This window comes from Betta splendens, chromosome 22 (genome assembly GCF_900634795.4).
Source record: "Betta splendens chromosome 22, fBetSpl5.4, whole genome shotgun sequence".
In the NCBI taxonomy this organism is placed as follows: domain Eukaryota; kingdom Metazoa; phylum Chordata; class Actinopteri; order Anabantiformes; family Osphronemidae; genus Betta; species Betta splendens.
In genome coordinates, this window is record NC_040900.2 from 13,078,520 (window position 1) to 13,094,998 (window position 16,479).

Here is a 16,479-nt window from a genome sequence, read left to right on the forward strand (position 1 = left end):
GACTTTGCTACAGTGCATTAATATGTTATGATCTACATTTTCCCGAGTTTTGAATATTTTACAAACCTCATTAATATCAGATGAAGGACTTCTCATTTTCAAACGATACAATTCAAACCTTGTGATCTACATCCTGTAAAATAAAAATTAAGATGAAACCGCACCGATCCGAGCGATACATCTTCATGGAAGAAGCATTCATTACAACAGCTAAGAAAATGAAACGTTACATATGAAATAACTCTGGATAATTTTCCACAATAAATGTAAATGTCTGTTTTTCTTAAGTGTAATTTTTTGAAGAAACTAAATAAAGTCCCCTGAGGCTGTTGGTCGTCTTTTAACTGAAATCCAGAGTTGGACTTAGACACAGACATCCTTCTTCTTTTTTTGGTTCCGCTCTTATTGCGTAATGTGCGGAACAATGCACAACTGGCAGGAATAATTACCTACTGCATGTAACTGTGCATACATGCAAAGGATCGCAGCAGGGAAATCAGTTGCCCTTTAAAGGTTACTACCATAACCATGACACAACGCTAACAAGGACTCGAAGAATGTCGTACAATCACTTAAAGCTTCATCAGATTAAGGAGACGCTTCGCCTGCTGGCTTAAACAACGCAGATCCTTCACAACGTTATGGCATTTGTCAGGCGGAAGCGACATTTTTAAAACTGCCATGATGGCAATAAACCAAGACGTGAAGTCATGTGACCAAAATAACCTTTTCCATGCAAGATCCCTTTACGCTGACATTTTAACAGATCTTCTGTCGAGCGGCGTGAAGACTTGGCGGGTTTCGAACTAGCTGAACTACATCTGTATTAGCAAACCCTACAACCTTCATTCCAGTGAAAAAGCAAAAACGCATGACTGAACAAACAAACAAGAAAACATGGAGCCAGTTGATAATTGCAAAACCAAAGTTTTAATTATATTAACACTCGAATATGAGTCATGAAATAGTTTAAAAAGGTTGATTACGTGCAATGGTTCAAGGCAAATAAGCATAAAAACAATGTTCTAAGAATCTAATAATATGCAGGAAAATTAAAGTAATAAATTAATAAGGTTTAATGTCATTAAAGATTACAGCAAACCAATAGTGCTGTAGAATATGATAGAGAGAAAAAAAATGCAGTTTTTGCATTTTTAGGACTCTCATAAAAATCAACACAAATTTCTTTAGTGGAGTTCGCAGCACTAAATACTTTCATTATTATTCCTCTTATTGTTAGTGTTTTGGAAGATTCATATTCATCTGTTTACTGTGGGCTATTTCCTGTTGTTGAAGTCCTATGCTGGGTATGAGAACATTTGGCATGTAGTCTTGGATTTATTTTTTTTTCTTCCAGATTGCATTTCGCAGAGTCTTTGCAGCAAAGTAAACATATGCACCAACAACAAATAAGACAAAGAAATGAAAGAGGCACGTAGGGCATTTCTCAAACCACAAATTTGTTCTTGGTGGTTGACCCACTTTTGGTAGCTGTGTCTGCGTGGGATTGGTAGCCGATACTCATCTTCATGGGAAGCCCCAGGCGCTCCTTGTAAACTCTCCTGTTCAGAGAATGACTGGCGTGAGAGGACGCACACAAAGCCATCGGCTCCAGAGAGAGGGAAGCCTGCCTTACCCTATGTGTGTCACGGCCTCCCGGTTCTCGTAGTCTGACGTCCAGACGGCTATTTTGTCTCCTTTTGTGCGGATGTTGACCACGGCTCCGCAGACGTCGTCGCTGTAGTCATCAAAGGCCTCGCCGACTAAACACAGGAGCTGAGAGGAATGGAACAATGTTACAATCACCATCATCCTATTCACATAGAAGTCTAATGGCAAACAGATTCACAAACTCACAGGATGAGGGCAAACTACGACTAGGAGGCTTTAAGGTAACAGAAATGAGACATTAGTGCAGGATGGATGAGTACTAGGGGTCACCCTTCATGACAAATCCATATCAGAGATCATGAACGCTTCAAATTAAACTGACTAAAGGAAAGTCGCAGAGAGAAAGTGCCTTATTATGGGTAGCTACAGCAGGGGCTGTGCTCGCTCACAGTCAGGTCAACACTTGCTACGTCTGTATTACTGTAGTGACCTTGAGAGCAGCACCAGAGCTCAACATTGAGAGGACGGCAGGCGCAGCAGCGAGGAGGCTAGCTTTCACTCGCTTTCATTTGACTGCGCTTTGAACTCGCCGGGTCAGTACCTTCACTTTGATTCTGTTCTGTGCAACAGAAAAATGTGAATAAACAATGTGATGTTTGGCTCATATGGATTTACAGGGCATGGGAGGATGTAATAAAGCATATCAGGAGTGCAGCAAATAATGAAAGACTAATGACAGAGCGGAACAACTAATTATGGCTGCTGGCAGCTAATAAAGATGCTACTTTGGGAAGAGGTTCAAAAAATGAATAATCTTATCATTTATACAAGTATCAAGACTGTGAAGATTACAAATAGCAACAGCCTCGGCCAAAACCTACAGTCTCCAGCCAGAAGCGGTCCAGGTCTAATCTCCTCTGCTGCTTGGTGAGTGTGATGAGCCAGCGCCCGCCACGCTTGTTCCTCTCGTCCTCCCACATGGGTTCAATGCCGTCCTGCAGCGATGGTTCAAAACGTCAGTACACACTGCCAGCTGCTGTACAACCAACCAATGTTTGATGTCATGTAGTAAACCACATTAAAAATTTGCTGTTAAACCCTAGAAGAGTGACAGAAAACTCAAGTTAAAAACATTCAAACTACAGTGTTTATGTTAGGTTTAAAAGCTACAAGGTGCTGACCCCCCCCCCGTTCATGACTTACTTTTCCCCGCTGGAAATTATTTCAATAAGCAAACACAAATTAAAGGTCTTCATTGATTTGCTATTTATCATCATAACTGGTCTCAATCATAGTATTAATTAGTGGCTGCTCACAGCTTCCTGCCATTCAATGATCTAAAAAAATAATACACCCACATTTCTCATCAAATGTGGAAAAACAGGCTCTTTTACTCTTTACTCTCTGCTCAGCTCTGACTTGGTAGAGGCACATTTTCTGCACACCTCTGTCTTTGTCTTCCTTTCAGCAACAAACCTTTTGACTGGAAATCTTTACATCTACACCTGAGATATTGTTACGCTTCCAGGAGCTCTATTCGCATCTGCTGCCACAAAAATCTTGCAGACTTGCTTTATTTGTATGGAGATGAAAAAAAAAATAAATGCAACTAAAGCTTTTTCACCCTAATAATTGAATGAGCAGTATAATATATCAATTAATAATGAAAAAGTGGTCTTTTAATTCTTTTAATTACTGTACTATACACAGTACAGTACAGTAATTGCTACCAATGCTGAATAAACATAAAACACAGCTATTGTGGATGCAGGTACTACAGAGAGGATAACAATAAAACAGTATGTGCATTTCCTCTGCTCACAGCCTGCTGCTTACTGGTAAATAAATCAAACCTACCTTGAAGAGAGAGTAATCGCAGCCTGACATGAGGTTGCTTGACAACTGGATATGGTTGTAGAGACTGAAAGCAGGAGAAAAGCCAGCTGTTCAATACATTTTACTTTGCCAGTCACTTTATGAAAGCATGGGAAACAAAAAGACACAGAGATTTAAGGCTCCTTACGCCCAGAAGTCTTCCACTGTGTCAAATTTGGAGATGAGACGCAGGTTGGCCTGCCATGTTTTACTCTTGTCATTCTTGAAGAACCAGAGAGACCATCTGTTGGGTGAAAACAGGGGAATGTGAATAAATGCAACAGGTCGCTAACATGAGATAAAAAACAAAGAGCAACAGAAGCAAAAGCACCAAGATTGAGCCGGATGCTATCCAACAAAAGAAGTTCGAACCATCTGTAAAACACGCGAGTATCATGATTCAGACCTGCTTTGCTGACTTTGGACAGGATGGTTTGCTGATAAAGGAGCATGTTCTGTATATAGAGTGTAAGCACCACCGACTTCAGCCTTTTAACTGTAAGTGAGGGTATTATTATGGGCATGAAAGGAAAACAAGCTCTGAATGGTTATGAGATAATTGTCAGTCAGTTCAAAAGTCACATTTCTTGACTGTGTGAGATGCACAAGAGGAGGAAAGTTAAATACATCTACAAACATTTCTAGCATGAATTGGCTGTACAAGCAAATCCTACATGAAAATGTGAAAAGTATGAAGTGAAGGGCAACAAAACAAAAATCTTGAAACACAAGAAATTCTACAAAAAAAACGAAAGCAGAAGAAATGTAATGTTTTGGATTAACTGTGTAGACCAAGAGCTTTAATGTAAAGAAATACTGTAGAAGGACCCAAAGGAGGCAAAGAGCTAAAACACTCCAAGCTAATGCATAGAGCTGATCAATAGAAATTGGTAACATTCTATCCATATTATTACTTGAAATGATAAACCTTTCCACCACAAATAACCATGATGTTTGTCTCCTTGTTGTCTCTGGGTCGCTGGGGTTTCAGGACTTGAATATGTTGGGGTTGGTTTTTGTCATGTCTGTGTATTCCCTTTGTGACTTTTAGGATAAAGCCTTTAATATTTATAGGTGGTAATCTGAGGCAGTGTATAGTATACAGGCTCTTTAATGGAGTTCTGCAAGTGTCTAATGCATGCTGGGATAAACTCATGCACCCCACTGCCGTGCAGAATAATATAAAACAATTAGTAAAATAAGCTAGTGAGAAGTACAATAGGAACAACATAAAGTAATGTTGTTCCTATTGTACTTAACATTCAAAAGGCATCAATCAAGTCTTTAAAGCTCAGCTTTTCTTTTAGCTGACTGGGTTTCTGTTGAATTTGGCTTTTGTATTTGACCCTTTTGGACATAAATATCAGTGTGGAATTTAAATGTCTATAAAATATTCATTCATTGCTTATTAGTATTCAGTACCTAGGGGAGCTGGATCTGCTGGAGTATGGATTGAGAGAAAAACAGGACAGGTCAGCAGACCATCTCAGACTATCACAGTGTTGCTGTGTGGAAAATATCTAGTTCACCAACTGAATCCGAGATGTGAGACAAAATTTACTTTGATATATGACGAACATTAAAACACACAAACAGTATTATTAAGGAGGAAACCCCTCCCTCATGGCTTGGTCCTTGTAATGGTTGCAGGATGCCAATAGATGCTGGAAATAATCCCATCTGTCAATCCGTCGAGTGACGGGACAGATCGCCAGGGCCACATACACAGACACAGACAAGCACTTACTCACACCTCCACGCGATTCAGAAACACCTAAAAACACCAACAGCTCACCAACATTCACGAACGTCTGTGGGATTAAACTACCTGCCTTTAGCTTAGGACTTCAGACAAATACATCCGCAATGTGAAGTTTAAGACGGTGATATTCATTCTTATATTTATAGGTTCAAACTATTAACGTATCAATTAAAAATGGGAGTAATTCTTAGTTGAAGCCATGCTTGGTTTGCTGTGACGGTGTCAAAGTGTAGACATAAAACTAGCAAACTACAACTATGGCTGACATTAGAATGTAGTTAAATCTAAATCAAATGTAGAATTTATCAGGTAAATGTTACAAAACAAAAATGTCTGTCACTTTTGAAAAACAAGGTGACATTTATGTGCTCATGGAGTGGACACATCCCAGGAATAGGATATAAACATGACATGACACCAGCTAAAGTGCAGAGCGGACCTGTTCTGGAGGGGGTGTTTGATGTAGGCCTCGGGGCTCACAATCTCCTGTCCAGTCTCCTCAGCTCCATCTTCATCGGGATTGGTCGGACTTGGACTAGTTTCCTAAAAAGGAGATGGGCAGAAGCAGTGCAAATAAGGCAAGATGACAAGAGGCTTCCTGTTCCCAATGCAAATCATGGATGTGCTTGAAGTAAATATCTTGTAACAGTCACCAGGAATCCGTCTCGCTACTACTTATATAATGTAGTTGATTTAACAGGCAGTTAGTATTTAGAAAGACAAAACAACTATAATGTAGGATTAGTTCTAGGACTTTATAAACATTACTCAGTAAAGCTGGGGATTAAATGGATGTGATGAGTCACACTCACACCCGCTAGGACACGAACCTGGCATGTGGTAGAAAACCCTAAATACGACTTGAACCAAGTTCACTTGCGATAACAACTCGGGCGTAACATGCCGTTAAGAATAACCGTTAAAAAAAAAACTAACACTAGCTGAAGTTGAGTCGTGACGTGCCGCAGCTAGAGGTCAGCAGAAAGTGTTGTCATCACACTTTGACAGCTGGAATTTTAAACTACTAGGACAAATTTCCGCTCGTCCACGATGCGGTGTCCTGTGCCAACAACGGCACTAAATACGCACAATCGCTTCTCGCGCTTCTTTTGTCGTTGCCCTGAGCGGCAGCGCGGGGGGCTAACGTGAAAATGGTAGGTCGCGTGGATCCCCGTCCTGCCCGTGGGTCGACTGTAACGTCAGCCCTAAAGTTGGGAGATGTCCACACACAAGCGCTTCGGTCGTGGCACAGAAGACAAACTTAAAACGGGTCGAAACAACACGTGTGGGAACAACGACGGCACATTCTGTTTTACCATTAGATGTAAAAAAATATACAGTAACTTTAGACCCGGCCTGGACTAGTACTGAAAGCAAAAAAGCCCCCTAAATGTGTTGATGTGTTTTTTTTTAAAGAAAGTACTCACCGGTTCGGCGGTCGCCATCTTACAAATCTCTGTTTGGAAAGTTTCGGGTGATTGGACCGAGCTGGGCGACGTGATGACGTCACGGCGGACATGCGCTGTTTGCGGCCGTTGGCTGGCTGCTTCTCCACGACTCCACCCCTCCGCTGCAGACGAAGGCATGGCGAGCACCGACGCTAGAAGGGAGTGTGAGACAGTGGGCTGCACCAAAGATGCCAAACTTCAGTGTCCCACATGTATCAAGCTTGGAATTCAAGGGTCCTTTTTCTGCTCGCAGGTATTGTTGCTGTTAGGGCTTGTCTGGTGTGAATGTCCGCTGTAACTGGACGCCCGGGCCCTGTGTCTCATCACGAGGCTGCTAACTGTCAAGCTAGGTGGACGTAGAGCTACAGTACGTGCGTGGTAAACCGCTAAACGCTTATAAAGACTTAAGTTAATTTTTGGAGTAGGTCCTGGAGGTGTAACGCTAATGGAATAACGGGGGTCAATAATACAGAGCGTGACTTGGCGTTGACTGGTGGCACGTCTCAAAAAAAACAACATTAGGCCCAGTGAAAACATTTAGCTAGCTAGCTGCTGGCTTGTTGGCTAAAGTGAAGGATGTTCCATGCCCGGTCAGAATGAATCACGCATTCATGCTGACAGCGAAAAATTAAATGAAAACTACGCATGTAAATGTGACTTTCACATGCGACTTATGCAGCAGACTGCAAAGTAGTGATTCTTGAGTTTGAAAGTACTAGAGAGTTATAGCTGCCTGAACGATCACTTTGTGCCACGATGTCTTACGTCTTCATTAGTACTTTCTTTCTTACTGTACGGGACCCAACACCACCACGGACGTGTCAGTTTAATGACGAACTGCCTCTACGGGAGGCTGCATACTTGGTTGACTTATTAATAGACGCTCCCCTTCTCTTACTACACAAACGATCAGCTGAGCATGGCTGGTCTGCACCCAATGGCATCTTTTACTACTGACAGACCTGTTGTCACTACAGTAACCTTTTACTGTAGGGGGAAGTCTGTAGCTAATATAAGCCTCTGCAGGATTGTGCTAATTTCTATCCTATACCTTTCTTCCTTCACTGTTTTATACATACACAACAGCAACATAACTACTACTGCACTGTTTTTTTATTCATATCTTACTTTTTTTGATTTCCAGGAATGTTTCAAAGGAAGTTGGGTTTCTCATAAGTTGCTGCACAAAAAAGCAAGTAGGTGTTATTAATCATTATTTGTTGGCATGAACCCATTTGCCTTATTCAAGTTATTAACAAATAGACATGTTGAGCATTTTGAAACCACAGCACCAAAACAAGTAGACAATGTGCTTTGAGCTGACACAGAGGTACGAGATGCATTACAGGTCTGGTGCTTTTTTTTCTCAGAGGAGGAAAAGAACCAGAATGAATCTAAGAACTGTGTGGAGAAGGACATCAACACAGACCCGTGGCCAGGTTACCGCTACACGGGAAAACTACACCCTCACTACCCACTGGTAAGTTCTAAATGTTCAATGAACGTTACCTTTGGCTTGATTTTTTTTAACTAAAGTGCAGATATGAATAACTAGTGCCACCATTTTGTATATAATGGTTACGTATAAGACCTGTTTGTTTGAATGGGCAGACAAAATTCAGATTACAAATTGTCATATTGTCTTGATTTAAGTCAGTGTTGTCTTTGCTGTAGACTCCCATGAGGCCTGTGCCCAGTGACATCCAAAGACCAGACTATGCTGATCATCCCAGAGGTAACAGCGCTTCCATCTCACAATATATTTTTTGCTGTATTGGCTCATTTCTTACATGAATAGCGTAAGCTCATGCTTAATTTTTTTTAATCTATTACGCAAATCCCTCAGTTTATGGAAACAGTGAGTGAAAACATCTGGGTTTGGATGATAAATGATAAATATTTGAATGAGGCAAGAGATTAACATCACATTTTAGGAGATATTGCTATAAATTTGCTTGCAGTAACTGACCCGCTGAATTTATTTTTTGTTTTAACTATTTACAAAGACCAGTTTAAAACCTACCTCTACTTGGCCCTCATGGATGTGTGTGTCAGTTTTGGATGATTATTATCTTGCATAATGAAGCATGTCCCAGTCGGTTTGGTTTTATTTTTCCTTTTAATTGGGCAAAAAAATGTAGAAGGAACATTTGTAGAAGATTGGGGCTTCTAACCTCTGATATATTGTAGCTTGATAGTTGGATTATTGTTCTGGCTAGTTTAACTTGTATCAAATCCAAGCCATCACTGACCAACTTTGTTTAACCATTGAGTTGTACAGTTTAATGGTGGCAATGAAAGATTTGCTAAAACACTCTGTCCTGTGCTGGGAGTGTATTGGTCTGCTGCTTGAGTAGCAAAAATGTATCCACCGATTAAAAGGTCGTGGAGTATTTTACAACTTTGTAAACTGAAGGCAGAATTAAATCAACAATAGGGCGCGTCGTTGGAGCAGATTTTGTAGCATTAGGAAATTAGTTTTTTACTTGGATGAAGTTCACATGCTGATTTATCGCTGTTTTATGCACATAGCCTGCTTGAACATCAAGCAATCAAAAAGTAGGGTCTCCTATTTTTTTTAGAAATACAAACAACTGCTAACTTCTATAACATTTACCTAATTTTAAAGGTTGAATTATTATTATTTTTCTCCATAACCACCATTTTGGTCATACCAGCTTGCCGCTAGAGCATCCAGAGTGTCCCGCTAATCTTCATGCATGTTTTCCTCAACATTCGCAACAGTCTCTTAGGAACTTGATGGTTTCAGTACGACTAGCTTTAAGCTCTATACACCACTTGGGAGCATTTTTGACATCCATGTACAACTGTCCACACACTGCCAATTAGTGATGAATTTCAACCTGTGGTGGTGAGCTGGTGTGACATGAACATTCTAAAACTGCCACAGAGTCTACAGAAATGCATCAACCCAAATAGTGATTATGTAGTCAAATTTATAATAATTCAACTCTTAAAATGATGTAAATATTATAGAAAACAAACAGTTGTTTGTATTTCTTAAAAAAATTAGAGACCTTATTATTGGGATTGCCAAGTATTGTAACAAATCTGTTAGAATAATAATTTACAATCTGTAAACAAATGTAAGACTACAAAGATGATGAAATGTAGTGTAGTCATTGTGCAAGTCTGCAAATGGGAATTTGAACGATTATATGCTGTAAACAAGTGGCTGCAATCTGCCAGCTGCATAAAGTAACGCTAGAGCCTATTTGTCTCAGTACTGCATCTTGAAATACTGCTTAATTGTGCTCATTAAACATTGATTTTATTCATATACAGGGGCATATAAATGCGTGCAATTGCCTGTTGTGATCTTTTGGTATTTGAATCATCGACTTTTATGAAGGTAGATTCATCCTGATGGCATTTCTCTCAAAGCTTAAACAGTCATCGATTTTCTTTTCTCCCTTTGTTAAACGGGCCAATAATGTTGCCTTTGTCACCAAACTCTGCCACAGATTTATTTCAGGTAAAAGTGAACCTGCTGACAGGTCTGCTGCCACAATGTGTTTTTAATGACCGTGTGCTATTTCTGTATTAATTACCAGACAGCCACAGTTGTGGCCTGTCTTATTTACGTCTCTGTCTCTGAGCAAGTCATTCATTGTGCAACCATGGCAACCTCTACATCCTTGTCATCTGACTGCATAGATCCATGCTCAGGTAGTCATGGTTACAGTCTCCTTTCGTTCTCCCGGGATACTTGTTCAGGAACTGACAATTGTAACAAACTCATTTTTGTTAATACTGGTGTTATTGAACTCAATCAAATCTAAAGGTTATATCTGCTTATTTATTCCTTTATACCTGTCCAGTGTTTACTGATAGCATTATTGCATGTTTAAGAAAATGAACATCATATCATTATGGCAGGTGCACATACTTTTCCAAGCAGCCGTATCGAAGCGTAAGTAAGTGTGATTGATTGTTGCACTCATACGGTTGGCTCTCTGGGTCAGTAGGAGGGCTGTACTTGACTTGTACACAAATGTGTCTAAAGTCCGTGTTGCTAGGCAACTGTTCATATTCACCCAGCCATCATCTTGTTGAGTTAATAAATAATAGATTAGCCAACTTTTGATGGCTCCATTGCTCTGACCAGCGTGTGTTCAAACTGTCCTGACAAGCTGACACTTGGTTTCATTTGGCTCCCTAGATAACAGTCCTCCTTTGTTCCTCTGAGTCAACAGCATGAATGTCATTAGAGCCCGACTCTCCTCAGGTGCTGATGCTGCAGTGAGTTCTCTGTAGGAGCAGCTTATCTTAGTAGCTATGCAGCATTGCAATACACATTTAAGGTTATGGGATCAGTGGAATTTAGCATGTTGTAATAAAATATTTGTACATGCATTAGATGTGTCATGTATGCAATGTAGTAAGGTAAAACACAATTGTATATAGATATGAATAAGAAGTAGAAAATGGCTAAAATAAGGCACAGTGCAGGACCATTACTAGCTGAGCTTAGCCTTTAGAATAGAGCTTTTGCTGAGGTGACTATCGATTCACTAGTGAAATTAGTTTGCGCTGATCTTTTGCATTCACCGTCTCTGAAGCTAAATTAATTATGCAATGTTTGACCTGTTGAAGCTTTCAGACGTCTGACACCACAGAAGGTAAAACTTGATACTAATGGTTGATCCAGCATTAGGTGCCTTCCTTCAGACTTGACATAAAGCATCTACATGGCAACTATTACACTCTGCATTGGCTAAAACTCATGGCTTGGGAAGCAGAAGGTCCCCGGTTTGAGCCCGCCTCTTGCTCCAGGTCTGTCCTTGAGTAAAACACCACACTTACTCCTCGGGCGCCCTGTGTGGCAGCCCACTGCTCCCCAAGGCGATGGGTTAAATGCAAGGGACAAATTTTATTGTACCCTGTTGCATATGATGAATAAAGACTTATTATATATTATGTCATTATGGCCAACACAACAGAACTGATTAGATGCATTTAAATCCAGCTCTGACGACCTGAAAAGTGATAGACTAGATGCAGCCGCTTTTCAAGGTCCTGTTGGAATTAGTGCATCGGCTTCGGTTATTGATGTGTGAATGATGCTGGTTGCCTGCTCTCACCTATGCCCCACAGGGATGTCTGAGTCTGAGCAGTTTCTGAAAGGGACGTCACAGATCAAGATCCTTTCTCCAGAGGACATTGAAGGCATGCGAGTAGTGTGCAAGGTAACAAATTGTGTTGGATACCATTTTGAATTTCAGCAGCTTCGATTCTGATTCTGTTCATTAATCTCATCAATTTCTTTGAGCCTAAAAAATAAATACAATGGAATAAAAAGAAACAGGGAGATGTGAGAGCTGAGAAAGGATGCACTCCTTTCACCACAGATGCTGTTACAGCCTGAGAGGTGTGAGCTTCTACCTCTGGCTCATGTCACACACATCAAATATTCAGTAGTTTTTACACCATGTTATTTTGGTAAGATCTGATGGGCACTGTTTTGGTGCACTGTGCAGCCAAGCACAGTACATCAGGTCTAATCAAATGACAGTTGCTGCATTTCCTCCCTTTTTTTTTATTCTACCAATATGCAGAACCCTGATTAGACTTTTGCTGCAGGTGCGTGGTGAAGGTGCCTGGTATTGTCACCCAACCTGCTGATAAATGTTGCTGTCGTTGTCACAATGTTGTCATTGTTTGTAGCTTTTTCTCTTATGTATGTTTTATTTGCAGCTGGCACGTGAAGTCCTGGACATTGCAGCTGTGATGGTAAAGCCCGGTGTTACAACAGAAGAAATCGATCATGCTGTGCATGTGGTAAATATTTCACACGTTAACATTTTCTATAGACATGAACAGGTTATAGTTTAAACAAGTGTATGTCCACATCATGCTAAAGATGAATGAACAACCCCATAATGTACGTCTACGCCATGCTGTTCCCCTTCTGTCTTTCTAACCAACATGCTTTGATTATTCAGGCCTGTTTAGCAAGAAACTGCTACCCATCCCCCCTGAACTACTACAACTTCCCCAAATCCTGCTGTACATCTGTCAATGAAGTCATCTGTCATGGCATCCCAGACAGAAGACCACTGCAAGAAGGGGATATCCTCAATGGTATGTCACCAATGACTCACGGTGGTTAACTTCTACTCTTTTATTTAACAATCGAACTCTGTAATAAAGCATTTTTTCTGCCACACGTTTGTTTTTATGTTAAGACGACATCCTTACTATTCTGAAGTTTGGATTTGTGGAAGTGTTTTGTGTTGAGGGAAAACAGAGGGCTCCTGCATGACAAATGGTTGTATCAACATCCTGAAATGGTATCAGCGGGAGCTTGGCCACTTTTAGCCCTTTTATGAATATTTCTGGGAAGACGACGTCTTCCATCCGCCACTCCCCTCAGAGCGTCTGATGGAATACTTGCCAACAACTCATCTCTCGCCGCATGGTCCGACAAGACAAATTGTTTCATTAACCTTTACCAGTGGGACCTGGCTAGTCAGATTCTCAGCCCTGTTTTTCACCTTAAGTGGGGAGAGTCCCAGTTAGCTGACAAGCACTGGCTCCATCAGCAGTTTGAGAAGGGGGAAGTTTTTATGGCACGCAAGTAGGTCGATGTTTTGTGAAGGCACATGTTCATCCACCATCACTAAAAGCTTCAGGCATGTTACTTAGAATGGTTGTGTTTGTGTTGTTCATAATCTAGTTTGTCAGGTAACATGATGGCTGTAACATTGTTCATCTCTTATGCAGTGGACATCACTGTCTACCACAACGGTTTCCATGGTGACCTCAATGAAACCTTCTTTGTTGGAGAGGTGGATGAGGGAGCAAAGAAGCTGGTCCAGACCACATATGAATGCCTTATGCAAGCCATCGACTCCGGTAGGAACCACACTAATAGACCACACGTTTTTAAAGACCTGGAAAGACTTGTTAAAGTGTTAATAAACTCACTACTCTAATCCCTTCTGCTTCCTGTTTTCCAGTAAAGCCTGGCGTTCGCTACAGAGAATTAGGTAACGTCATCCAGAAGCACGCTCAGGCCAACGGCTTCACTGTGGTGCGCAGCTACTGTGGCCACGGCATCCATAGACTTTTCCACACTGCTCCCAACGTGCCACACTATGCCAGTGAGTCATCAGCAAACACACAACACTTTTACTTCAATTGTTTCCTAGTGATGACGTGGTTGTTGTATTCATTAACTAATTCCCCAGAAAATAAAGCTGTTGGAGTTATGAAGCCTGGCCATGTGTTCACCATCGAACCCATGATATGTGAAGGTGAGTAAAACACTGAGTGTATTATAATTTAAAATGGTTTGCATTTAACACAATTGCTCAAACTGGAGTTGCAATAGATTAGTCTCATTTGCACCTCTTGTCATTAAAACCATCAATCAGTGTTTGTACTTTAGGAAAACCACACCTTTCTTAAATCTGTACTGTCTACACAAGTCATACCTCACTGCAGGGTTCTGCAACCCTGGTCCTCGAGAGCCAGTGTCCTGCTGGTTTTCCAATTCTCTCTGCTGATTACCTTGTTCAGGTGTTTCAGTCAGTTGTTGATTGACTGAACACACCTGCTCCAGGTGATCTGTATAAGCTGGGGCAGGGAGAGTTGGAAAACCAGCAGGACTGTGGCTCTGGAGGATCAGGGTTGGGCACTCCTGTCTTCCAGGGATTCACTAAGCCACTGCTTGGCCTGAAGTAAAGTGTTTAAGTGATGCTAAAGCTTTGTGACTTCTCAGGTGGCTGGCAAGACGAGACGTGGCCTGACGGCTGGACGGCTGTGACCAGAGATGGGAAGCGCTCGGCCCAGTTTGAACACACCCTGCTGGTGACGGAGACCGGCTGCGAGATCCTCACCCGACGCCTTGAGAACGGCCGCGCTCATTTCCTGAACCAAATGTAGGCCAGGCCAGAACACACCTAGGACTGGACTTTGCAGATCCAAACACCCAGCACCTCTGGGTTACACACACACACACACACACACACACACACACACACACACACACACACACCACAAACAAGAGGCACCACTGGTAGAGCTCAGTGTTACTGCAGTGCTCATTGTTCTTTGGATTAAATATTGGTTCCTCAAACTAAATGGAAGTACTTGAATGTGTCTTATATCAAATGTGGATTTCCTTATTCGTGGAAAGTGTTTCCTCTGAAGGAAATGAGAGTATTTATGAGCTTTGGTTTTGCTTATTGGTCAGGTCTGACCTCAGGCTTTTTTCTCATCTCTTGGTCATGTCACCCAGAGCCTGTAGTTGCTGGATAGTTGTTGTCTGGTGTGTGGAGCTCAGGGCAGATTAAAAAGCAAACTGCCACGAGGTCGTCTTTTCTTCATCGCTTTGAATTTACCAGAGATGGGCTGAAAGGAATTAGAAGAGCTGCAGGAACAGGGTCAACAAGCTGTGCACGTTCACCAGCAAACCAATCACAACCAACCAAACATAAGTTCCAATCTGGTTTTATTTAAATTCACTTTAAGTCGCTCAATCCTGCATTTCTAAGCAGTACTTTAACATTTACTGCATGATTTGTAATATTTAAAATTTTAAATATGGATTAATAGTAATTCGTCAGCAAACACCCAGATTGTGTTTGTGTACACAATTGTAATGAAAGTGTAAGTTAAAGGAGTGTAGCGTAGTGTTGTTTGCCATGTTGGATGATTCAGTTTGGTTCTAATTGAAATAATTTTCAGATGGTTTCCAAATGTACAAATTGGCCGTTACAAACATACGTGTGTGTAATGAAATGGTATTAGGTAGCGTAATACTGTCTCACATCTGCCTAGTAATTATGAAGCTAAAGTAACAACAAGCAGCAAGAAACTGCTGAATCTGATAACAGTCACTTACCAGCATGTCACCTGGTAATGTACTAAAACCAAGGGGGGAAATATTACTATTGTGGTCAAACCAGGGGTCTTGTGCACCATGACGAGTTCACACGTACAGCTTCTCATGTTTACCAATAATAGCGATCATCAACTCCTCTACTGGTTGTAAAATGGGCAATAATGTGATGGTTGAGTACTTCCAGGTCTGAAGCAGTTGTTCTGTTGTGTGTGTGGCCAACATGACAGGGCATTTAATACAACACTGAAGTGCTAGACTTGTTAATCCTGCTTGAACAGTCTTTTGGTGTCTTGTGTCCAGAAGCCCTGGTGTAGCAAATTGAGCCTTAATGTGTGACTCTTAATTAGAAAGTGCTGGATATGCCACGTCGTGGATAAATGATATTTCCCCCTTATCTCTGCACGGTCACCGTTCGGTGCAAAGCACTCGCTACTTCTGCATTTCCAGAGAACTGATGTGATCATGGTTTCTCTGCTGTCTTTGTATTTCTGCTAACAAAGTAATAAAGGACTCTTCTCTAGCTCGGAGTTTGTCTTAAACACGCAAAACCTAAAAAAAAAGACATTTTAAGGGATGATCTGGTTCATATTCAACATATTAACTTTTTTATTGTTTAAGTTGAACTACTGCAGTGCCTTCTTCGATGGAAATTATCTATTTACCACTAATTACTATTATGTCTCAATATTTCTTTACTATGAAACAAAACCAACTAGGCAGATTATTATTAGATTAATTAGTTAAAAGAAGCGAACACCATTTTAACCTTGTGCCTCCACATTAAGATATGTTTTATGGCTAATTTCTTAAAATGTGACAATGTCATTTAGAATTAAAATGAAATATAGATGCTGTGAACAACTTTAATGTGAGCTAATCGGCAGTGAGAGGAGCCCAGTGCTCCCCGGGGA

At 41.0% G+C, this 16,479-nt stretch overlaps 2 protein-coding genes across 3 annotated transcripts; one reads left to right on the forward strand and one right to left on the reverse strand.

Moving 5' to 3' along the window:
- Positions 1-907: 907 nt before the first annotated feature.
- eif4eb (eukaryotic translation initiation factor 4eb) lies at positions 908-6,834 on the reverse strand. Of its 2 annotated transcripts, none has more exons than XM_029138470.2 (7): positions 6,676-6,834; positions 5,688-5,791; positions 3,635-3,730; positions 3,469-3,532; positions 2,493-2,606; positions 1,637-1,776; positions 908-1,562 (listed from the first exon to the last, which is right to left on the reverse strand). In XM_029138470.2, exons 1-7 carry the CDS (start codon positions 6,832-6,834, stop codon positions 1,448-1,450), a joined length of 792 nt encoding a protein of 263 aa, XP_028994303.1. In that variant the 3' UTR covers positions 908-1,447. The 2 variants fall into 2 exon arrangements, with proteins under 2 accessions (XP_028994303.1, XP_028994304.1); XM_029138471.2 differs by lacking the exon at positions 6,676-6,834 and adding an exon at positions 6,565-6,584.
- Positions 6,815-16,088, forward strand: metap1 (methionyl aminopeptidase 1). The gene is made up of 11 exons (XM_029138466.3): positions 6,815-6,949; positions 7,841-7,892; positions 8,067-8,176; positions 8,371-8,431; positions 11,815-11,906; positions 12,415-12,498; positions 12,663-12,801; positions 13,444-13,575; positions 13,680-13,823; positions 13,911-13,976; positions 14,444-16,088. Exons 1-11 carry the CDS (start codon positions 6,833-6,835, stop codon positions 14,605-14,607), a joined length of 1,161 nt encoding a protein of 386 aa, XP_028994299.1. The 5' UTR covers positions 6,815-6,832; the 3' UTR covers positions 14,608-16,088.
- Positions 16,089-16,479: the final 391 nt, after the last annotated feature.